Source organism: Plectrocnemia conspersa, unplaced genomic scaffold, assembly GCF_051122295.1.
Source record: "Plectrocnemia conspersa isolate PC_06_02 unplaced genomic scaffold, ASM5112229v1 ptg000006l, whole genome shotgun sequence".
Classification (NCBI taxonomy): domain Eukaryota; kingdom Metazoa; phylum Arthropoda; class Insecta; order Trichoptera; family Polycentropodidae; genus Plectrocnemia; species Plectrocnemia conspersa.
In genome coordinates this window covers 23,518,892-23,545,441 of record NW_028277170.1, presented here as the reverse complement: position 1 = coordinate 23,545,441, position 26,550 = coordinate 23,518,892, and the positions used below count along the sequence as shown (strand labels likewise).

The window sequence follows — 26,550 nt, the reverse complement described above, 5'->3', positions numbered from 1 at the left end:
GATTGGGATTCAGGTTGTCTCAGTCTACTTAGCATAGTTCCATTTTAGTTTGATTAAACTTTTATTTATTCCAAGTCGTAGTTCTTGGTTCAGTAATTTCAACGCCCCTTCCAGTTTTCGATCGTCTGGTGATCGAAAATCGCTAAAATTTGGCAATATTTTCATTTTATTGAATGTGAATCCAGGGACTTGGTACTTTGTGCATGTCTGTACAAGTGGGACCATATAATACTATTGAAGATTATTTATTTTTCATTTATACTTAACATATTTCTAATAAATTTTTCGATTATCTGATTATTTGACCTCTTATCACATCGTTACGATCGCATATTAATAATATCTATATTGCGTTTAAAATTATAGCATTTGCGATGATTTTTTCAAGATTAAATTCTTTCACGCGAAATTCTCCCACGTCCGAATGGGAAAAAGCTGTCTAAAACTCATTTGAGCAACGCCTGATGTTTACAGTTATCTTAGTAAGACATTTTGCGAATTATATACATTATATTATATAAATACTTTTACAGACATACTTAATATACATAAATAATACACATGTTACTGGTTTATAACCATTTTTATGTTTACAATTACTTATTGGCTAAATTAAATAAAAAATAAGAATATAAAACAAAATAATAAAATACAATTTATTTACTTTTGCATAGTTCATTGGGATTAGGGAATCCAAATACCCGACCAAATTCATTACCCGGTTCTAGGGTATTTTGCATAAATTAACCGGACACCCTATTGTCCATTATTATATAGTACATATATTAAAAACTAAAATATTTGATTTACATATTTTGCTTAAATAGTATTTATTTATAAAAATAAAAAATATGTTTGAGTAGAAAATTAAAACCCATGTGTAATTGTTAGTATTTTATTTAATCGAAATATTCATGTATACACATATTGTTCAAATAAACAATATATTATGGCAGATATACAATAGACAACAAGAACATTGTACATTTGTAATTTACTACATGCATAAGACTTTAAATATATTTTTTTAATTTAAAGGAAGACCTGTCTATAATATATCCGCTGAGATGGTGAATGAAATTATATTCTTCTATTTATGAATCGCCTAATTGTACATGCAGAATTTGCACTTTTCATATTTGCAAAAGTGAAGAATAGATATCAACCATTAGATTAACGATCATACGTCACTGACGGTAAATAATATCAATTTAAGTACAACCGTCCCCCGAGTATGCCGTGTGTATTTTTTGCATATATTTAAATTTTTTTATTAAGCGGCAAATGTTTGAGGATGCTGAAACGAAATGTGTTATAAAATTTATATTGCGAAAAAATACACCGCTCTCACTACTCACCAAATCTCTAAATGGGTTTTATGAATTTATTTCATATTGATGAATCAAATATTATATTGAAAAATGTCAAGGTATTGGTTTTTTAAAACGTAGGTGAAAAGCCCTAATTGGATGTATTGATATATTGGAAACTTTACATGGTCGCAATTTCTCAAAAACTTGATATGATTGAAATAGTAAGATAGACTGGTGGAAAAAATGTCCCTCAGATTGGTGTTTAATCACCTGCATTGATTGGGCCATAACCGGTGGCCAGGCATGCGAAAAACAATTCCAAAACCACCTGCCTCTTCGCCCCTCTTGCATTCTCCGAAGACATAGTAACGACGAAGAAACTGCACAAGTAGATAATTGATCGTTCGAAACATGATATACAACTTGGACACCTTTCTGATGGTCAATGATTATGTCTCATCTAATATAATACCCTCATATTTTTTGCATCTATTCTAAAAATAGCATGGCAAAGAGCCCGTTTTTGGTCCCAATTTTAGAGCGAGTTTAAACTAGGCAAGAGAAGCAGAAGTATACTGAGACTAATTACGCTTCTTCAAGTTTGCTAAAGATCTCATTTCGTCTGAACGTTTAAGGATATTTTTATCTACTGGAGCTCCTTAAATATTAATATTAATATCTCACTATAAATTTTTCGATTTAAAACTCATATTTTTACAACCGACTATCATGTTTCTTTGCGCTACAATTTTTTATTAAATAGGAGATTCAAGCAGAGAAAAATATTAAGTGTAGATTTTTTCTCTAAAAGATGACTATTACTAATAGCATATTATTGAAAAATTTAAAGTCAGACATGCATATTATAGATATGAAAACCTTCACTACTAATTTGCATGATTTATTTTTATAAATTTATGATGATATTATCAGGATTCAGCTGACCACAAAATGGAGCCTCAAGAAGCCAACGGCGTTTAACGAACTATCTAAGTATGTCGGTGGGAAATGACCTGGACTCCGACCGTTGGTGATAAGTTTGACCTTCACCACGTTGACGGTTTGAACCGGACCCCCGTTTCCGCAAAAACCACTTCACCCTAACCTCTTTCTACGCTCCACTTGATCCGCTCTCTGTACCGCGTCCAGCAATTACCATACCTGTGTGTTGTAACACACGCGCGTTCTCTGGACAGATAATGTATTACGTCAGTTACATATAGATACAAGCAAAAACACCCGTGTCCTTTTTTTGGAAATAAAAACTGCGATACGACAACTACGTATCGCAGTTTGTCTGGACTAGTGATTGCAATAATACCGGTATTACCGAGAAAAAAACAATCAATACCGGTATTGACATAATTATTATTATTTTAATTAATTGACTGAAAAAATATCTCGCGTGATTCACCATGTTCAATATTAATTTCTAAACAAAATTTAACACAAACGGAGCCGCGTGAATGATATATAATCTGTCCCTTTGAATAATAATGTTTATTGTGAAAGTATGTGCTTTTGAAGGCAATGTTCCGCTCTTTTTATTTCTTGTAATACATTACTACATACATCTCAAACAGCTGTAGTTTAGTTTAGATTCATTATTTGAGGTCGATTTTTACTTTTTTATACATATATTCTTGCTATGATTTTTCAGGCACCTCACCATCTATTTTTATTTCCCACAAAATTCCTATATGGTATGCTGTTTTCCGTTTGTATTGCACATGAATTTGTGCTGAATTATTAATATGGCTTTCAAACTATTAATATGTGGTTCATCTTACGTTCATATTAGGGCAATTAGAGATACATTAACCTTCTATCATTGCGAGGATACCAGAAGTAAATAATACATTAATATTTAAATCTTGTTACATGCATTATATATTTATTTTAAATGCCAGCCAAAGTTAAACATAAAAACATTGTTGCGACCTCTCCCCTTTGGAGATGGCCGTCTATTCTTTTCGAAGGACCACCGTCTCTCGACGTAATTAAACGCCTCGAACTATAGAAATGCTTTATTATCAGAGTTTACATCCTCAGAATCCTTGCTGACGCACGACCACACGCCATGACAGCCGAAGAGCCTTCAGGTAATTTTCACACACAAAAAACCACACACGGCCATAACACACTTTTATTCGGCCATGCATAAATATATGTAAAATTGTCGGAACAAACATGTCACTACATATATCAGAATCAATTTTTGATCAATAATTTTGAACAAAATTCTTAAACAGAAATTTAATCAATTTCATTCTTTAATTAATTAAATTGTGATAATAAACAATATTTTTTCTTTATGATATTATTCAGTCAGATTCAGATCGCAATATTAAAATTTATATTCAACTAGTAAGCAATAAGATTATAACGACAGTTGCTTTCTGGAACGGCCAAAGAAACATAAATGCGCAAGGTCAATAGTGTAATAAACATTGTTTCTTTAGGTGACTACATAAAAATCAAAAAAATTGATATGAGGTCGTCACCCTGAAATACCTGCTCATTTGTTCCAGACAAGTTGACAGGTGGCTCGCTAAACTCGTAAATGCATAATTAACCAAAAACGAAGTCGAAAAAAAACATGTTATTAATGCACACATGCTACAAAAATCTCAATTATATAATTTCAGATTTATAAATATATTTTTTTAATTTTAAGAGAATTGGTACTATTGATAAAGTACAATAACTTTAAATTGCTTTGAAATCTCAGTAAAGTCATTCGCCAAACGATTATCATATAACAAGTGGAGAAATTAATGGCGCCTTCGTAAATTATGAAATGCAAAAAAACATTCACTGCTATTATTATAAATTGTATAATATAAAATTAAGATAATTTTATTATTATATATCAAGTCTTCGATTTACGTAATCTGATTTTAATTTATGATGAAGTTTTAGAAGCACTTATTTATATTTACATTATCGAGTAAATACTGCATTGATAACATCTTTAAATATTGAATTGTAGAAATCGTAAAATTAATATTTAATTTATGTATTTTTTTTAAGATGTATGATTTAAAAAAAAAATAATGATTCAGGTAAGATAATGAATGGCTGTGTATATTATATATCATACAAATTTACTAAAAACAAGGTAGATGTTTTTTATGATTGTTTTGCAAGCTGGCTTGCAGCCGGAGCCCGAATTGCTGCCAGCCATATGACGTCTATACGATAAAAAACAAAAGGTAAAAACATGGAAACCCTCCACACAATAGATGATAATTTATACATATGTACATAAATGAGGTCTCTAATAACAAAGGCGGCAGCTTAAAAAACTGCATTTATATTTTTAGCTTAAAAATGTTTCCACAGTCCTAGAAAAAATATATAATAATTAATAATTTACAGTAATTTTTAATAAATGTGACATGTGAAAAATAATATTATATTTATAAAATGTGACAGGTATTAAAATCTATAAATATCTTTTTTTTTTTTTTATTATCTATTTTAGCCACATAATTAGACGAAACTCTTGTAACATTGACGTGACATCAATACCTTCTATATGCACAGGTCAAACAGCTTTATCGTGACGTCACGAGCGACAGGGCGTCAAGCGAAACGCGTAGCAATTACCTTAAAAAATATATATATTATTTAAATAATTTATATACATAATAATAAATATATTTGTAAAATAATACATTCACATATAGTATACTCTAATTAAAATATGTAATAACAACGACCTTACCAATTAAAATGTTTATAATAGTAATATAATATATGCAAAAAATGTATTCAAAATACTATTATTCATTTTATAACTTTGATTTGTTTTAATTAAAATACTAATATATAAACTTATTTAAAAAATATTTTTAATTCATATGTTTTTTTTTTAATTTATTATATGGGGTGAGGGTATAATTTTAAGTTCCGCTGTTAACTGATTTCGATCCATTTGACAACCCATGATCTGAGAATGGCAAGATTGTTGCTCGATGTAGCTCGTATATGTATGTATTCGATTGACAGTGTATTGGTGGCAGTTGTATGTGTATTACGGCAAGGTGTTGGTCGCACCTGTGGCAGATGTTAATTTGGACGTGCGCTCGCACAGACGGCAATCGGGCCAGCCATCCAAAAATCCCTACGGTGGCTGGCCCTTTTTAATTTGGACCCTTTTTTGGTCTTGTGGCTCGGGACGTGATTATTTCAACGATTGTGTACAACAAGCGCTGTGACGGCGCTTCCCATTTTATACATTATAAATTTCACCATCGACACTAATGCACCGTAACATCTCATTCCTTTGAAATTATAAAATAATACTATAAACTTCTACAATTTATATAAATATTTATATATAGAATTATGACATATATATATATATATACAAACAAATAGCAAACGCATAAATTCGTAAAATAATATTAAAATTTTTTTTTTTTTTAATAAATTTAGATTTGGTCCTACTATTCCAATATGTTTTAATTTCTTAAATAATATGTCAATCTAATAATATATTTCGCCATTCACCGCGTAAAAGCGAGCAAACTTTTCAGAAATACGCCAAGGAAATATCCTTAATTTTAGATTCTTAAAGTCGGTGGAATAGTCTGCTTACAATGATTGAACGGTTTCATAAGTTGAAAAACTGTACTAAGAAATCATTAATCTTTATTAACTAAACGTAAACTTTTTCCGAAAATGAATTAAACACTATCATCAATTCATTCAAATTAAAATAGTTTACCTCACTTCACTGGCAAGTAGAGTTATTACTTAATTTTAAATGTTATTTTCTCTGTATGTGTTATGGCTTTGGCATGGCAGTGTATGTCTAGATAATTTATTATTAGATTATTAGTTGTTATAATAATAATACCGCAATCCTTACTGTCAGTATCATTTGACGATCCCCATAAAGTAAAATAATTTTCAACACAATAAAAAATAGCGTTTTTATATATTTCTCCATCATATTTTTACAATTTGTCCTTTGACACAAAAAATATTTTTGGACATTTATTTTGTGAATAAATTTGATGCAAATGTTTTTTAATAAATACATTTACTATTTTCAATAGACTCATGAATTATTATCATGGTGAAGGATTACTTCTTTTCGAGTAATTAAACCTCGCGTCGTTTATCTCTCTGACATCTGGTCACTAAATGTTTAACACAACATACCTATCCAGAGATTGTTTCACCTGGTAGATGTAAATTGCAACGAATAATTCAGGTTATAGCATAAAACATACCTACATATACCATCAAAAACTCACATTAATATATATATTATAAATGTTTCGTCCTTTTTATATTTACCAGTACAAAATCAACGTACTTTTTTCTATAATAAAAAAAAACACTTTAAACGGTTAAAAGTACAGGTTAAAATAAACTGAAGAATAAGTACAGACAGACATCGCATCTCACATATTGCTCCATAGTTTGTCTGCATTTCGATATTACACTATATTTAAAAATATGATAGCAATCCTTATTCATATGGACTTATAATATAAAGTATATTCAAACCGAATTTTGATCAATAGCAGAGCGCAAAGAACAATTATCACTTCTCAGAAGTAAAAAATTCACGTCAAAAGCAATAAAATCGTGTCGGCGTTTTCGCAGTGGGAACGCTATTTTATTGCTTTTGACGTGGATTTTTGTCTTCTGAGAAGGGATAATTGTTTTTTTCGCTCTCCTATTGGACAAAATTCGGCTTAGATGTGCTTTATTCGATTCTCACTCATAATATTGCTATAAAATGTTTCATATAAACGCTTGAGCGTTTTCACTGCGATATCACGATGAAGGTTTACAATATGGCAACACTGAGCAGCAAAGAAAGCACGACTAATTATCAGGTAAATATTATGAGTATATGTTTTAAATAATTTTTAATGCATAATTAAAATATGATTTCAGAATATATGTCGCAACGTTGGTTAATTTTTATATTTATTTGTAGCATAGTAAAATTTTTAGTATATAAAATGCCAATTTTGACATGAGGCCCGGAATCAATGTTTTCCCAGAGCCCGGGTTCGCTCTCGGCGGCCCTGTGTATAGCGACAACAATTTGAAGACGTCCGTGCGCTGCGAGTGTCGGAATAATAATGAAATAGTTGGAACGTATATGATATTTTTTTAATTGTAGCAAGCGATCCTACTGCGACGGACCCGACACGATTTTATTGCTTTTGACGTGAATTTTTGCTTTCTGAGAATTGATAATTGTTTTTGCGCTCTCCTATTTGGGCAATATTCGGTTTAGATGTGCTTTTTATTTATTTTTAATTGTGATTTTTATTTACCTAGTGAAAGTTTTAAAACTATGTTTTACAACTTTATCTTGAGCGATTTTAATTAATCTACGAACGATGGCGCCAATATTGACAAAAGTTAAATAAATAATATTTTTAAATTTAAATAAATAACTTGTGTAAATAATATTTTTTGTGACAATCCGTGCGCTGCGAGTGTCGGAATAATAATAAAAGAGTTGGAACGTATATGACAACTTTGCTCAGCGCAAGCGGACCAATGTAATACTGTAATGAAATACGAGATAAGCCTCTTTTAAATAAAACGAAGTATATAAATGAGACAATTTAATGATACTTAGGTATAAGAAAATGAGTACGGCCAGGGGAATTATGTTTGGAGGTGTGAATTTATATAATAATATTTCAAGGGCAATCCGCAAAAATAAAAATGTAGCGGTTTTCCTAAATGGAATAAAGAAACACCTTCGTGCATTAAGAATTAAATTATATTATATGTAAGTTTAGTGTAAAAATTAGTCATATTAGTGTTAAATAAATAAATAAAATCTGACATATGGCAATTAATCCATTTACAATGTTTTGATTGATACTTATATTAACAATGGCAACTGTATCATGGTTACGTATTTATTGAATCTGGTAAAAATAACAAATCGTCACCAACGGTTCTTCTTTTGGTTCAAAACTATCAATTGTACAACATCAATGTCGACATTCGTTGATTCATCAAATTGTATGTAAAATTAAAGCACTGGTGTTTGATATCAACAACACATGTAATAAACTATTTTTATAAAATATGTCTTATCTCAGCTCAGTGGCGTAGCTATGGGGGGGCGGAGGGGGCGGGCCGAATATCAAGAGCTTAACAATAATCAATTTATTATTTCAAGAAATGCTAATTTTATGACCCTGCAGAAAAATGTACGAGGGGGGGGGGCAATTTTAAGGATTGACCCGGGCGGCACATACCCTAGCTACGCCACTGTCTCAGCTATACCTTGACTTTTAAGTCTCAATATATAGTACTATTCACATACGTAAATCAATGGCATATGACAACTTTGCATCTGTACGACTCGTAAGTCGATTTTTTATTGACTTTGAAATAAGGCTGCAATCGAATCGTTTTTCGTCAGTATTCCTACCATTATTTTCATATTTCAAGTATGCGGGCGTCCTTTTGTGTGGGTGTCCTTTATGCAGTAGAAAGTCGGTCTCCCCTGGCTTGGCTTGCGCTTTGGGGTTGGCCAGGTAGCCGTTTGCACCTGGCGTTTAAACGCCATGTGCACACCGGCCGTTAAAAGTGGTCGCCCTCCGGCTCCCCCTTCAGTTGTCGGAAAGCTTTCGAACCAGCAACAGCCAGTGATTTGGACCGTGGGTGATTTCTGAACATATATACGCAAACATGTGGTCCAGCGGGCCGAGGATCTTATTCATCGTTTTGGCGGTGATTTGCTCTGCCGCGAGCGAGAGGCGAGACGATGAAATTGAGAGGCTGAAGGAGCATCTGAAGCTCGAGATGATCAGGCTGAACACTGCTACAGCGCAGCACACACTCGAGTTATCTAACATCAAGAAGGACATGGACGATATGAAGTACGTATTTATAAAATGTTTTCATTGGATCTTAATTTAGCTAATGGAATCGCATACATAAACATCACTCAAGGATCAAGAATCATTCGACTTATATTATTATTATTATTTTTCAACATCTTAATAAATAGTACAACCGATTATAATCAATTTAAACGAACGACGCCACTCAATTGGGCAGGAGAGATGTATTATTCATAGATAAGAAAGTTCGGTTCTTTCTATCTGCTAGCTTAGCGTGTATTTTTTTCATATACAAACGCGATCGATCAATTGATTGCAATTGAAGGCACCTGCTCTATATTATTTCTTAGATCCAATTAAAAGATGTGCCAAGCGTTTCTAAATCCATTAATGTATTAATTATTTCATTAAATAAAGAGACATCTGTCGGTGCAATTATTAAGCTCCAAATAATTATTAATTGCCCACGATAGATGACTCTGCTTTTTTGCGCGTATTAAAACATAATATGTAATAAATATTTAATTATGTATTAAATGAAAAGTAATATTAAGTAAGTAAGATTATCATTGCTTTACCTGCGATTTTCAAAATAGTTGCCTCTGCATTTTATTTTGCCAATAAAAGTATGATTTGCTAGCAAACACTTTTGCTTTAATAAAATTAATATGTTTATAATATATTGTAATTTATATTCAGTGCCATAGCTAGTAATTTGCGCATTGGGGCGAAAGCGCTATTTGTCCTCCAACCCTATTTTTTTTTCACAATTTTTAATTTTACTATTATGTAATATTGACATAAATTTTAATGGCAGCGAAAATTGAATAAATGGTTCAACAACAATAAACAACAAATTCAACAGTAAATACAATATTTATATTAAGGCAAAACATATGCATAAAAAATAAAAGCAAATTGAATTATATATAATATAGTTACCGAGATTATTCATAACCACTGGGAAGTGTTAGCCCATTTAATACAAAAAAGTAGTACAATAAAACGTTGGGAATCACTGTTTTTTCTTTAATTTACTATAAATGCAATATGAAATAAATAAGTGAGAATTAAATAAAGCATATCTAAACCGAATTTTGACCAATAGGAGAGCGCAAAAAACAATTATCACTTCACAGAAGTCAAAAATTCACGTCAAACGCAATAAAATCGTGCCGTCGCCGTCGCAGTGGGAACGCTTGTTACCGAGCGTTTCCACTGCGACGGCGCAGACACGATTTTATTGCTTTTGACGTGAATTTTTTACTTCTGTGAAGTGATAATTGTTTTTGCGCTCTCCTATTGACCAAAATTCGGTTTGAATATACTTTGATCATCCCTCTAAGTAAAATTTAAAAAGCCGCCTTCTAGTTATTGGAAAATATGATTTATTTCAATGTATTGTACTCGTAGTAGTTTTTGACCTAATATATGAATAAATTCTAAACCATTCGTGTTTATTTATTTGTGTTTAGGGAAGAGATGAAAACATACAAGTCGTGCAACGACCAGCGCAACTCTCAGATCACTCTCGAGTGGGCTATGAATGCCGTGAGCGAGCTGAAACGAGAGATGAAAGAAGTCGAAGCTGCCAACAACGCAAGCGGATGGCAGCAAGAGCTGCGCAACGAAGTGGCCACCATATTGGCTGAAGCCGAAGGTGTTACGAAGCTGGCTGCAGCCGACGGAGCCAGACTGGCAGCCGGCGAAGCGCGGCATGCCGAGCTGATGCTGGACGTTCGTCAGATTCGAGAGATGGCCACTGCAGCTCGCCACGCTTGCGACTCGCTCAAAGACGACGTGAGTATCTTTTACTGATATAATACGTAGACTGTACCATCCGTTTGTATACCAGGCGCGTATGGTGAGATACATTCCGTTTCGCTCGCTCGCGTGTTAAGTGTCAGGAGTGAATGAGAAGAAAAGGGCGTGCGGAACGCATTATCTCTCACTCATTCTCGTCACTTTATTATAATTAAATATTAACGACACTATAATCATGGTATCTATATTTTATTTTAAGTATATGTTAATCAAATATTTAGGTAAAATTTATAAAAATTAACACATAGTGTAACATCCCATTAAATTTTCAAAGTACGCCTCTCTGTATTGCACATCACGACCAACAACTCCTTGAGAAACTTGCATCTGAGCATTAGTTTATCTCATATGACTTTAATCTATAATCTATAATAGCTTTTAAGTATTTTTTCATATCATATTTGCACTAGCAATAGCAAAACAATTAAATAAATAATAAAAATGAAAATCTTTCCTACCACACATGTTCGCAAAGTCTTCAATTAAATCATTGGTTTTCATTTCATTCGCTACTTTTGCTTCTATTGCTAATCATGAAAGACAATATCATTCTTCTGAAGACTTTTGGTAGATAGAATAATATTGTCTTATTTAATAATTATATTGTATTGACTTCATATTATTGATTGTTTATGTGGAAGGAAGTCTATGAAAAGCAGAGACTTCCAATTCCAAAAATTCAGACGAGGGTTATGCCAAATACGGCATACCCGCTGAGATTATTATAGGGTGAATATGAAAGGCTCTCACTCTAAATATAAACTACGAGGCTTTCGTTTCACTTGCGAATTCCCAAAACCCGTGCTGCCATCTATTTTATCGTTGGGTGCATTAAAATATCGATTTTAAGCGCATCTGGCCGTTTGTATAGATGCATATCTTATATGACAATGTATCGCAGCATCAGTTCGGTATTTGTAAACGTAAATAAACCCACGTGCTTTAAATTCATATTTAGTAACTGATTTTTTTTTATTAAAATTTCAATAACAGTGTTGTAGAATAATAACATATATCTATCCGTAAGTTATATATTGAAAAAAAAATTGAATCTCTAAACCATTCACGTGCCAGCTAAATTGTTGTACTTATCTTTCTATCTTTCATTCCGAAGTTAAATCCTTATTTTACTGAATTATATCTAAATGTTGTAAGTGAATGCAACTGTCAAAAACACTAGATTAGTGTATACGTATGTGTGTATAGAAAAATAAAAAACATCCCAAGAACTAGAAACAGTGGCGTAGCTATGGGGGGTGGGCCGCCCCGGGCGGCACTTGCTTGGGGGCGGCATATTCGCGATAGAATCGTCTAGTGTGGTTCTTAACGCTGAATAAACTAAAATTTATGTTAATCTACGAATATCAAGAGCTTAACAATAATCAATTTATTATTTTAAGAAATGCTGATTTTATGACCCTGTAAAAATGTATGGGGGGGATGGGGGCGGCGGCAATTTTAAGGATCACACTACACTGTCCTATTAACTCATAATAACGTTCAGGGATGTATAAGTAATTCGTTTTTTTTGGTCTCGTTTCTATTAAGCCGAAAACACGATATTAAAAATATGTGATCTACAATGTTAACATTATTATTAGAAGATGTACTATTTTCAACCATGTTACTGCCATTTGATGTTACGATTTTGGTCTGATCTGTTAGCTATTACGTGTTTTTGGGTAGTCACATTTTCACAATGCTTTAAAATATACGAGGCGGCTTCTTGTGAACCTCTTGAAGCTATAGTCTCATCCCATACATACATTTTAAGCATGTTATTGTAAAAAGTATGGTAATCTAAGTTGTATACATACATATTTCGCTTATATTAAGGGAAGTTTGGGATACGGAAGCGCTTATTCTAAATCAAACGAAAATCCAAAATATTCTTTAGAATTTTTTTTGTTTTTTGCTGATCATCTGTTAGACATTTCATTGCTTGTTCGGCGTTTTTTAAACGTAAATTATGTATTCGTGTAAGATCAAATTTCTCTTCTTCATTGCAGGATGCATCAATTTTTAATTTCAGTAAACACATTTTTGGCACGTATCTTTACAATGAGAATGAAAGTATTAAATACTTTTCTGTAAATCCACCAATTTACGTATGATTTGTTATTTATCAACATTTGCACCATGTATATGCTCGTTAGCAAAATCCAGTGTGTCAATTTTTTGCAAAATTGCTACAAGTATAAAAACTTAAACACTCGTAACTCAGTAGGTTTACATTTTAACGAAAAGATCGCTATATATGAAACGTTTAAAAGCCTAAACTTCATATAAATAAAATATAAAAAAAATAGTTTTTTGCTTCAAAACAAGCGATGTATCAGTTCGATCGGATCCCCATACGAGCCATTTTGAGACTTTCGGAAGAGTTAACGCTCTTAACTGCTTGGTTTTAAAGATTTAAAATTAAATTTTTAGTATCGTATAGAACTACTAAGCACCCTCTATACGTTCTGTATGAAAAAAATGTATTTTTTTTCGTATAGAACTACTGAGCACTCTCTATACGCTCTGTATGAAAATAATATATTTTTTTTCACAAAATGGCGGCCAATGTAAAAATGTAAAATGTCATAACTTTGCAAAATGAAATCCTACTGAAAAATGTTGTATGCAAAAAGTGTTCAAAAGCTTAATTTGCATTTAAAATTTTTTTTAAATTAATTTAAAAAAAAAAACGAGTCTTATGGTAAATTGACCGGGCACCCATACGAGCTTTTATGCGACTTGGCATATAGTTAACGCTAGTATTTAGTTCTTTTTAAAGATATAGACTTGAATTTTTGATACAAAATAGAGATTTTGAATATACTTATGATACCTTTTAAAAAAATTAAAAAAAAAGTTTAAATTTTCCAAAACACGTTTAGTGTTATGAGTCGTCGATCCACCATACATACGCTTATAAGACTTGCAATATAGTTAAGGTCAGTGTGAGCTTATTTATAAATATTTAAAGTTGAATTTTGGTGACCGTATAGAATTCTTAAGCATCCTGTATATGTTTATTAGCAAAATCCAATGTGTCAATTTTTTGCAAAATTACGACAAGTATAAAAATTCAAACACTCGTAACTCAGTAGGTTTAAATTTTAACAAAAAGATCGCTATACATGAAACGTTTAAAAGCCTAAACTACATCTAAATAAAATATAAAAAAAAATATTTTTTGCTTCAAAACAAGCGATGTATCAGTTCGATCGGACCCCCATACTAGCCATTTTGAGACTTTCAGAAGAGTTAACGCTCTTAACTGCTTGGTTTTAAAGATTAAGAATTACATTTTTGGTATCGTATAGAACTATCATGCACCCCTTATATGTTTTGTATGAAAAAAAAAATATAATTTTTTTTTACAAAATGGCGGCCAATGTAAATATTTAAAGTATCATAACTTTGCAAACTGAAGTCCTACTGAAAAATGTCGTATGCAAAAAGTGTTTAGAAACTTAATTTGCATTTAAAAACAATATTTTTTTTTTTCAATAAAAGTAAATATATTGACCGGGCCCCCGAACGAGCTTTTATGCGACTTGGCATGTAGTTAACGCTAGTATTTGGTTCCTTTTAAAGATATAGACCTGAATTTTTGATGCAAAATAGAGATTTTTAATATATTTATGATACCGTTTAAAAAAATTAAAAAAAAAGTTTAAATTTTCCAAAACACGTTTAGTGTTATGAGTCGTCGACCCACCATACATACGCTTATAAGACTTGCAATATAGTTAAGGTCAGTGTGAGCTTATTTATACATATTTAAAGTTGAATTTTGGTGACAGTATAGAATTCTTAAGCACCCTTATGTTCGTTAGCAAAATCCAATGTGTCAATTTTTTGCAAAATGGCGACAAGTATAAAAACTTAAACACTCGTAACTCAGTAGGTTTACATTTTACGAAAAGATCGCTATATATGAAACGCTTAAAAGCCTAAACTTGTACATTTGTACAGGACAGACATTTTTTTAATATCTAAATCAAAGTTTAAATATTTTCGACCTGGAGTGTGATGAAATCTAGTATAGTGGCTTTCATTTGCTGGGAAACTTAAAATGTGTTGTTTTATAACAGTAATTTTTTCCTCACCGGTTTTCCGAGATGATCCGGGCATTTTCCAGCGACTATTTATTCTATCTGTTTTGGTATTCAGAGCCCGAGATAACCGTCCAGCAGAAATGTTAAAAGTATCTAAAAAAAATCTTACAAGCAGCACGTGTTTAAAAACTATTCAAAGTTCGCTTTTCTCATTGGTCTTTTATCAGTTCTGGGACGTCTTTGTTTTATAATTTGTTTATGGACTTTTCATTTTAAAAATAAATTTTGTTTTGGAAAATTTTTCAGTTCCCAAAATTGATCAAAATTAGCTTTTCTTTCTGCATATTCAAAGATATACAAACATTTTTTTGAGCAGAAGCAATTCTCATTTTTAATAAACATTAGTGGAATACCGTCGAATGTTTTTCACAATATTAAATTTTGCATCATATTATATTAATTTAAAACAGTGTGACACGAAATAATTAATAAACTCATTTTTATCGATTTCTTGACATAGACCACATTCATAATTATGGGCCCAAATAAATTTTGCCCTAATTATTTTCTCATTTTTTATTATGTGTACTTATTATATTTTACATACAAATCAATATTTGTGTAGAATATGTAATTGAAATTGAATTTCTGGATTTGATACTACGCAAGACGTCTTGATATATATTCATATCTATAATGTGGCTAGTATTGACCTCATGTACGCCCACCCCTGGTGATGTCCTGAATGAATATTTTGTGTAATATAACTCATAATTTGATATAAAATCCTAAATTAATAATTATATTTCTTTATAAATTAAATTTTAGTGTAAATATCGTTGGAAAATCGTGTGGAAATCTGCAAGGACGAGGAAAAGTGCATTCGAATAGATAATAGGTGGCAGCACAGGTGTACGATATTCGCAATCACAAGGTATGAGCTAGGGTTTAAATACATTCGAGATAGCATGCAGCTTTACATTTTACCCCTGAGCTCTCTGGTTGTCGTTTTCGGCACTAACCAGAGCCGCATTTTAGCACCTAGGAAGTCTTAGTTTTTCTTTGACTTCCTTATAATTTATACACAATTAATCTTAGAAGTCGACTGATTCTATCTTATAACGATGGAATTTTTCGACACAGTTATACTATATGTATAATAATTTACTACATATTGTTGACTATTTTCCAGGTAGTCGTGTAATAAAAACGCTGTCAATATGTTTTTTAAGTGATCATGTACACAGGTTGATCCTGGATTTATTATTCAATTTTAATGTTTTAGAATGTATTTAACGTAATATATCAACACTCCACCGGACGTATATTATCTGTCATATTACTGTATGAATTATGATGTTTTTTAGATAGGCATTTTGTTATTACCTTAGGCCGGCATTTCTCAACCAAATAATTCATAAATATATTATGTTATAAAGAACTTAAACAAACATTTAATTAAATTATTATTCGATGATTGTTTATACATAATATGTCATCATAAAAAGTACGAAAAAGAAGTTGTTAACTAACAATTTAAAAAAAAGTTTGAAGCGTTTACTTAGATATTACTTTAAAACACTCATTATCCATGTAAAACGAATAAATAATAATCATTGTATACTATTGATATTTCTAGTACCATGTAAAAACAATGATAAAATCATCTCTACGACGCCGATGCATTACAATTCTATCTAAACTAAAAATAAATAAAAATGCAAACTATTTTAGAGAATTGGGAGTCACTGAAGTAGGTCAGTGTTATTGATATTATACTAAAACCAAGACATATAACGATGTATATCAACATTTTATCGGTGGCAACAGTATCAAAGTTAAGCGCTCGTGCGAATATCGCCGCGTAAATCAACCGTTAAGTGTTAAAAATAAAGAAATTATTGTAAACGTCACAGAGGTAGGTCATTTTTATTGATATAATGCGTAAGAAACTAGAATCAAGATATATAACGATGTATATCAACATTTATTCGATGGCAGCAGTATCAAAGTTGAACGGTCGTGCGAATATCGCCGCGTAAATCAACCGTAAAGTGTTAAAAATAAAGAAATGATTGTAGACGTCACAGAGGTTGACACGCGTTGATTTAAAAAAAGGTAAAACGTATTTCATCATCGTTTTATTATAATCTGTATGGTTTTTATTTATAATAAAATATGTATATTTGGTGATTCTAAACATTTTTGTTATTGGTACGCGATTTACAGTTTGACGTTTACTGATTCTACCATTGTGAATTACGAAACTGTATTTTAAATTTGAAAATAATTAAACATTTATGATGATTTAAAAAATATGTTTAGGTTATAATTTTCGCAAATACGCTCAGCTGTCATCGTCAGCTTCACAAAATAAAGAACAAAATGCTAATTTTTTGTAAATAGATAAATTTAAATGACAGAGCGGTGAAATAACTTGAACGAACTTTCCTCATAAATAAAGGGCATACACCTACAGGTGGTCGCCGCACGGTGGGGTATTTGCTCGATCTGGTGGCCAAAAGTCAATTATGAAAAATTTAACGCAAGTAAAAACAAAATTGTGGATCGCGTACCATTAAAATAAAATAAAAATCTGTTTAGAAACACCAAATATACACATTTTAAAAATAAAAACGAGTATAGATAGAATCAAGTACTTATTCTTATTAAAAAACAGCAAATATATTTGTGACCTATACAATTTTTTTTAACGCTACGCAGCGAAATTCGCACCACCGTTGCCACCAGTAAAGCACAAAATGATGCTCAAAAGGTGTTCAATGCTGCCAGCAATATATCTTCTATAATGAAATGTCAGTGGTATGACTTCCATGGACTTTTACTTAATAGTTTAAAAATCAGGAAAAAGAGTTAATTATGATGTACTTTTATTTTTATAATTATAATTTTGGCTTTTAAAGTTTTTTGAGTCTATTTTACACCCGTTTTATAAGTTACATGTTAAAATATGGCAACTGAAAACAAAATGTAAAAAAATATTTGTAAAGCAGAAGAAGATACAAATACAATTATTTTAGAAGTATTATCAAGTGGGCCATTTTTTAAAGCAAATTACAAAGCTCTATGTTCAGCTTTACCCGTGGCATCCAATAATACTTTCAATGCATAACATATTAATACATTGTCCCGTCGTAATAGAAAAAGCGTTGCTTCTGATATGTCAGTTTATCGGAAGAGACAAACATTTCCGTTTATTTGGTAAAATTTTGCCCGAAAGTTCTCAATAGTATCTTGTAATATGAATGTGCTAAACATACTATTATTAGGTTCAGATCCTGCCATAACAGCAATGTGACCAATACATAACAAAAAAGTAAACTCTTTTTAAAAAATATGGTAGCCACGTTGCTTCCAGCTGAACCTCATCTAGATACAAACGGACAATCATTGGATGAGACATGAAATTTCTATTCATCGGGCTAACAATTTAAGAATTTTTTTTAAAAATAATAAGTTGTTTTTTATGTAATGTATTTTTTAACACTATATATTTGACTAAGAACATTTATGTAATCAACTAGTGGGGAAATAATTTTGTCCGCCCAGATCGGTCAAATACCCCATAGTGCGCCGTACAGATATGCCATATGTATGCATATACAAGCGGCCAGACGCGTTTTTAATCAATAGCTTAATACACCAAACATATAATAGATGGTAGCACGGGTTTTGCGAATTCGCAAGCGAAACGAAAGTGACTTGATTTATATTCAGAGTGAGAGCCTCTCATAATAATTCCAAAATAATCTCAGCGAGTGTCGTGTACCATATGACCTTCGTCTGAGTTTTGGAATTGGAAGTCTGTTTTTTACAGAATTCCTTACCTTGTACACATTAGTGTAAAGAAATATTATTTTTCTTTACTGATTGCGTACACGGGGCATGGGCAATCTTTTCTCGTTTGAGACCGCATTGCCATTCTTAATTCGGTCGCGGACCGAAATATCAAAATGTCCGACCACATACATGCCATCAGGACATTTACTCAACACTTGGGGTAGTAAGCGTGCATTGCATTGCTAAAAGAACACGAGTTGTATTTTCAAATATGCAACATATTTGAAGGGTAGTTTCCAGTTGAGATAATTCAGCTGATCGCTACGAATCAGGATGCTTCCCGAACTTTTTTATGTTTTCACAATTTTCCTTTCTTTAAACACCGCTGATGCTGTGTCAAAGGATATGATCCTTGGAACGAGGATATTTGATGCATTTGCATCCATTTCATGATTTTAAGTCACCCATTTCAGTTCTGCAAATATCATTTTTTTAACGTGTTACAATGTCACGACTAGAACACATATATGGTTGTTAGGACCAAAAATATTCACTGACCCGAATAGTTTTTTTAATTATTTTTACCCACAGCCAAAAAAGATTGCCGAGACCTGTTTTAGACGAATACATGCATGTCTATAAATTTTCTTTCAGAAAATTTTTTGCTGACGTGTTAGGTTCGTCGTATTAGAATAACCATCCGATCAAGATCTTCTCCAACGATGATAGTGGTCTTTAGTTGCTTTACACAATTTTGGGGTTAAAATGGCAAATTTAATGTAAGTTATGAACAATAAATTTTACAAAATTGATTGATAATTAATAATTACTTACGTTTTGCTATTGTTTAACTGTTAACGTGTTTTCACAAAAATACTGGCCACTTGTACAGAATCTTAAATTTTTAACAGATGTAACACTTTAATAGTACAGCCACTTCTTAAAATTGTCAGTGGTGATATTAGTAGCAAAAATAACGAGGAAATGACCATCAAAATTGAGTTATTTAAAAATAGAGGCAATGTATATATTATATGAAAACCACAAAATATTGGTACTGTCCCTATTGATATGGCAACCCACTGTACATTATAATTATATATGCTACAAATAAAGCAATATTTAGTCAGTTCTTTTTTATTCTGTAACACTCCAATGTTTTTAATATTGTTCTGAAATTTCTTAGTACCATACTTTTTCTAAAGTTTCAATCAATTCCCATTTCGACGATTTTTGTTCCCATTAAAGCCCACAGGCTCAGGGCTGTACCTTACTATTCTAAGTCGAAATGATTTGTGTGATAAATTCCTTCACCTGAATTTATGGAGGAAACATTTATAATATCTATTAGGAAAAAATAACATTTATAATTATAGCATGGTGCAGAATCGTCCTGGAATATGCACTCGTTTCAATAGTTGAAAATATTTTTTTCAGTATTTTTATTTTTCGCCCTTTACCGTCCCATCATTAAATACTAGTTGTCCTACCACATGGTATGAAAATCATCCTCAGATCATCTGACCTTCAAGATAATTTACTGTTGGCTGAATACACTCGTCACTCAAACGTTCACCTGATATTTGCTAGACCTAGTGGGTCACATCTGAGCCAAATAAGTTAAATATGCTTTCGCTTGAGAAGATTATACGCTTCCAGTCCGATTCAGTCTAATTTTTTGGCCCAGTTTAATCGTTCCAAACGTATTTTCTTCAATGAAACGTTTTTCGCCGGCATCCTTGCCTATAAACCAGATTCTAGAAGTCAATGACAAACGCTTTCTACGCTTATTTAATTTCCATTAGCTTCAATGAATTCTGTTCTTACATCCACCGCACATTTAAAACGATTTTGTTAAATAAATTGGTTTTTCTTTGTTTTCATGAGCATTTCTTCCTTTGTAAGGATGTGAAATTCTCATATTTTTGTATGCTTACTTTGCTTGCAATATAACGAGAACTGAATTTTTATTTAACTAGAATCAAAATTTACGATTTCTTCAAAGTTGTCAATTGTGGTATTTTTAGCATGTTAATACACGAATTCACGTATAGCAACAAAAACTGGCAAAATAATAAAATAAAGGAACCCTGCTTATGGAAAAATTCATTCCGAGGAAAATTAACTGTTAGAAAAAAATATACCTATTTTTGTCCCTCGTCTGGGGGTGGACACCTTTCATTGACCGCTACTGTATATACAGGCCTTTCGAGAGGGGGGGGGGGAGGACCCAACTCTGGAAAAAAACATAGCAAGAATTTGTTTACAAAAAAAGTAAAAATCGACCTCAAATAATGTATCTGAACTAAACTACAGCTGTTTGAGATGTATGTATTTCATGTATAAGTTCCTTCAGCCATTTTTATACATACAAGAAATACAAAGAGTGGAACATTGCCTTCAAAAGCACCCACTTTCTAGGTAGAACTTTCACAATAAACATTATTATTCAAAGGGACATTTTGACGCGGCTCCGTTTGTGTTAAAATTTCTTTGCAAATTATTGTTGACTTTATTGCATTTTGAACGTTTAAAAAATATTAGATACGAGAGGAAATATTCAACGAATGTAAATCAGTAGCAGTAAATATAAGTATTCGATCTGAAAATTCAGATTGAATACCTAAGGAAGAAGCAAAGAAATAACGAAAAATCAACAACATTACATAAATTTAATGTTTTCATAGATTGTATTATCAGTAATTTGACAACTGGATTTAATGCAGTAAAATAAATAAATGATACATTCAGTTGCATGTGGTTATTCCTAAAAAAGAATCTAGAAAAAACAGTCTCGAATCTATCATTAAAATATGTCATTTCCGTAAAATCATATCGGAATACATTTTCATTAGTAGATATATATTTTTACCAGTGAAAATATAAATTATATGGCAGATGCTAGTAAAATTATATGATTTAAACTTTTCTATAAGTAGTAATATATATATTTACATACTTATCATTATTTATTTACATCCGATGTTTAAATATTACAGTGAATGTATATTTTTGATAAAGTTATATTTTTACTAGTAAAGTCCAAATACATTTTCACCAGTAGATATATATTTCTACCAGCGAAAATATAATTTAACTGATAGGCGCTAATGTGTTGCTCTAAAATGTCTATGAAGCTCAATTTGACAGTTGCGAAACGTCCCTTTACTGTTCAAACCCAAACCTAACCTAATTAAGGTTCTAAAACTAACTATAGTTTAAGAATTTTTATTAGGTCAAGTCTAAAATACAAACTAAGCCAACTCATCTCTCAGGGAAAAATAAGCGGAAGAGTAAGTAAAGACAGACATCGCATCTCACACATTGCTCTATAGTTTGTCGGCATTTCGATATTACACTATGTTAAAATATGATAGATTTCATTACAGATATTATAAGAGGACTGATCAAAATATATTCAAACCGAATTATGGTCAATAGGAAAGCGCTCACTTCTCAGAAGGCAAAAATTCACGTCAAAAGCAATAAATTCGCGTCGACGCCGTCACATTTTATAATTTCGTTCAATACTATTTATTATATGTTAGATGCTAAAGATCCATTTTTTTTGTTTCGCAGATGAAACGAGCGCACAGCGAGTATAAGAACGGATTGAAACTGCTCAACAATAAGATCTACTACATCAATTCCGGAAATAGACTGCTGGGGAATCAGAAACTACCCGACGATATCGACTTTGATTACAAGCGGTTCAGACACATGAGATCGCTCGGTAAGCAGTTGCAAGAGTTGAAGAAGATGCACAAGCATATGTTCAAGCTGCAGGTCAACATGAAGAACGACATCGATGCTCTGAGCGACCGAGTCACCTCGATCAAAGTGAACGATAAGTTCAAGGTGGAGCAGATATTCGAGGAGCAGGAGAAGCATTCGTCCCAGATACAAAACATAACAGCCGAGATAGGCAACTTTGATAAGATGCACGCGTCCATGCTGGAGCTGCTCGAGAACATGGAGACTCTGGAGAACAAGATAGACAAGACAATACCGGACTTCAAGAAGGAGATATCCAAGTTGGACGTGGACATGATAACGATGCGTTCGCATAATCAAAACTTGAAAGAAGATCACGAGAACGTGCATCAAACGATCAAGGCGATTGCCGTGACTGTGTCGAATCTGGTCGATAAAGTCAACGAAGATCATCAGATATTTGAGCGATTGAATGCTACCAATAAGGTATGTAACACAAATACTAATAATTTAATAGACTGATTATAAATAAAGCATATCTAAACCGTATTTTGATCAATAGGAGTACGGAAAAAACAATTATCACTTCTCAGAAGTCAAAAATCCACGTCAAAAGCAAAAAAATCGTGCCGTCACCGCCGCAGTGGGATTTTATTGCTTTTGACGTGGATTTTTGACTTCTGAGAAGTGATAATTGTTTTTCCGCTCTCCTATTGGTCAAAATTCGGTTAGCTTATATTTTGGACTTAATGAAAATTCTAAAACAATAATTAGTTTTAGAAATTTCGTTGGCTATTTGGGTTTGAACAGCAAATGGACGTTTCACAACTGTCAAATAGTTTCATAGACATTTTAGAGCAGCAAAAATTTGAGTGCCGCTGCTCGGTCTTGAACTTGGGCTATTCCGTTCTTATAATATCTACAATAAAAATGCATTAACCTAACCTATCCAAGTGTATGGTTTAATCGCTGATATGTAATGTCCATATTCATAGATCATCGTCTTTTGACTTTTGGTACACAGTAGAAGTATGATGTTTTAAAATCAGTTTATATAAATACACCCACATACTTAAAAAATGTATACTATTTACTAATATCTGTTTATTTTAATTTAGGATAATGCACCAAGACTCTTGAGCGAATTCCGAGATTACAAAGATGCACAGAAGAGATTCGATACCATTGGTCCATATCTACCTGCTAGTTGCGACGACGTAGAAGATGTAAATCAGCATTCTCTCATTGCTCCATCTCACGGCTCGCCAGTCATCACTGCATGTGAATACGGATGGACTTTGGTTCAACAGCGCATCGACGGATCTCTTGATTTCAATAAAAACTATCAAGAATACGAAACAGGATTCGGCGATCCCAAATCTGAATTCTGGATAGGCAACGACGCACTCCACAGATTGACGTCTGAAAACTGTTCCTCACTGCGGGTAAACATGATAGACGTGCAGGGAATCAGCTGGTACGCAGAGTATAGCTACTTCCGCGTGGCTTCTTCCAGCGCCGGGTATAGATTGAACATCGCTGGGTATTCCGGTAACGCTAGCAATGCTCTCGAGTTCCAGAACGGAATGGAGTTCTCCACTATAGACAACGACCAGGACAATTCAAAGCACAACTGCGCCGCTAACTACGAAGGAGGATGGTGGTTCTCGCATTGCCAACACGTCAACCTAAACGGTAAATACTCGTTAGGTCTAACGTGGTTCAATTCACCACAGAACAAGGGGATCGAGGTGGCTCGCAGCAGAATCATGGTGCGCAAGAACGACAAATGCACAAGTTGAAATATAATAACCGATAAATAAAAAAGAGACACAAATGTACCAAAGATTTATTAATGCAGAAATGTGTGACTACTCATATAATGTATAAGTTAATTTATAAGACGATTTAACTGAAGCACCAACAGAAATAACCAACCGATTGTTAATCTCACCAAAATTTAAGTTTAATTGTTTCTTGTATATATTTATGTATAGTATTTTTTTTAATTAATTGATAAATTCATTTTTATGTGTTAAATATATATAATTCTCCGTAATTATTGTTATAATGATACTCAAACGTTACCTGATAATTCAATAATATATGACTGGAACGGAACTAATTGCATTTTATTTAATAGTATTTTTAAGATCGAAATAAGTTTATTTGTAATTATAAAGCAGCAGTTAATCTGTATAAAACTGTTATAAGAAAATGTTTTGAACAATATTTTATTAAAATAAAGTTATTGCTAAGTTTGCTGGAATATTTGATAACCGTGACTGCAGAATTGTTTCTCTAACATATATCACAAAAATACATCCAAAAATCCAATAGTTATGTAACAAAAAAATAAATATTTTGGCAATGTAAGTAAAGGTACAAGAACAAATTGTATTCGCAATGACTCAATTAAACAAATATCATGCCACAGTGTTTAAAATATGTTAAATGAAGTACATAAAAGTCCAGGACATTGAAGTATTGCTTCTCAAGTCTCTTTGAAACTTCCACATTAAGACGTCTTTAGAGTTGGCCGGTTAAATATTTATAAGCAGTGGATGGAGCATAAAAGAAGTGGGTTTTTTATTATTAATATTATTTGTAAATCTTCAATCAAACGTTAGCGCAATCGGGAAAATCATATTTGGCCAGACGGCGATCGTTTATTTAATATTTAGATTTCATTAAGATTCATAGTATTTTATTAACTCATTAATACGCAAATGAAATATTGTTTTATTGTTATTTATTACATTATATGACATACTGAGCAAAGAAAAATATAGATATATACGTATAACTAAGAAAATAAAGGGGTGTACACAACTGTGTACAGGGGTGAAATTTTCAAAAGCATGGTCGCTCAACACATAACGTTTTCTTACAGAGTCCGAAACGCCAGCGACCTCGGTTGTAACAAATAACACAACACAATGGCGCAGCGCGATCAATTAAGGTTAAGCATCTTACTTGCTTATTTTTAAAGGACTGTTAACCCTTTGACTGTGGATGACACCTATAGACGTCATCAAGAAAATCGCCAGTACACCTAAATGTCATGAACCTTTGAGCCTTGTAATATGTTCTTTGTTGAAAAAATATTTAAATAACTTATAGCATAAATAGTTGTTCCCCTACATATTAGCAACATTTTGAAATGGCGCGCAAAAATATCAGCCGTGGTGAAAGGGTTAAAAAATATTATTATATAAAAAAAATACACATATGTACATAATATATTATATTTAATCTTTGTATCATTCAATAAATAAAGTGTATTATCACAACATGGATTATCTTCAGTACAAAAGTTGCAAACATTTTATTTATCGCACTGCAACTTGGTAATGTTATTGTTTTATTTAGTATATATATTAAAAATAAGGTTACATATTGCACAATAATTTTATGGATAATTTAAAAAATATTAAAGTAGGTACATAACACAAATATACAATATGTATAAAAACATTATTTGATCGTTTAGTTTACATTAAACAAGGATTAAGAAATGGAATGCATCTTAACCACTTTACTAATTTTATATCTGCTTCGCGATGTTATGATGCATTTCCAAAGTGGTTGCAAGATCATTTGTGTTAGCTACCCCTGCTTTACGATGTTAGTATTTTTTTTACACGTGTATCTATGCATTCTCTCATATGTGCATTTATGTTGAAGACATTTACCCTTCATAAATCAAATAAAAACTGACACTTTATGATGCTAGTATTTATTTTACACGTTTCTGTTCAGATTGCTTTCATTTCACCCACTTCCATGGACTTCGGAAATTATCAAAGACAATTCGAATATATTTGCTTTATTTCTGGATGTCATCATAAATTAGGTAACAAAACAGAAACTGTAAGTTTCAAATATTTTCCCAGAGGATCTGCTCATTCAGAACTGCGTATTATATCCAGGTGGTAAAATATGTTCGTGTAAAATCCATAAAAATCAGAACCAAAATTTAGTTTACTTGACGCGAAT

At 32.0% G+C, this 26,550-nt stretch overlaps 1 protein-coding gene and 1 long non-coding RNA gene across 3 annotated transcripts; one reads left to right on the top strand and one right to left on the bottom strand.

Annotated features, from left to right (window-relative positions):
- Positions 1-881: 881 nt before the first annotated feature.
- On the bottom strand, positions 882-23,893 carry LOC148234561 (uncharacterized). Of its 2 annotated transcripts, XR_015810030.1 has the most exons (4): positions 23,752-23,893; positions 20,982-21,073; positions 4,848-4,925; positions 882-4,660 (listed from the first exon to the last, which is right to left on the bottom strand). It is a non-coding gene; the product is annotated as an uncharacterized LOC148234561 (long non-coding RNA). The 2 variants fall into 2 exon arrangements; XR_015810029.1 differs by having other exon boundaries at positions 882-4,925.
- LOC148234560 (protein scabrous-like) lies at positions 8,560-24,672 on the top strand. Its single transcript, XM_088187917.1, has 4 exons — positions 8,560-9,196; positions 10,636-10,960; positions 22,417-23,037; positions 23,670-24,672. The coding sequence occupies exons 1-4, from the start codon at positions 9,006-9,008 to the stop codon at positions 24,351-24,353; spliced, it is 1,821 nt and encodes a 606-aa protein (XP_088044043.1). The 5' UTR covers positions 8,560-9,005; the 3' UTR covers positions 24,354-24,672.
- The last annotated feature ends 1,878 nt before the right edge of the window (positions 24,673-26,550 follow it).

What these genes read in the sequence shown, in the direction of transcription:
- LOC148234560 (XM_088187917.1), top strand. Translation starts at nt 9,006, where the DNA reads ATGTGGTCCAGCGGGCCGAGGATCTTATTCATCGTTTTGGCGGTGATT. An exon ending in GCGACTCGCTCAAAGACGAC is followed by an intron (nt 10,961 to 22,416) that starts GTGAGTATCTTT and finishes TTTGTTTCGCAG; the next exon opens with ATGAAACGAGCGCACAGCGA. An exon ending in GATTGAATGCTACCAATAAG is followed by an intron (nt 23,038 to 23,669) that starts GTATGTAACACA and finishes ATTTTAATTTAG; the next exon opens with GATAATGCACCAAGACTCTT.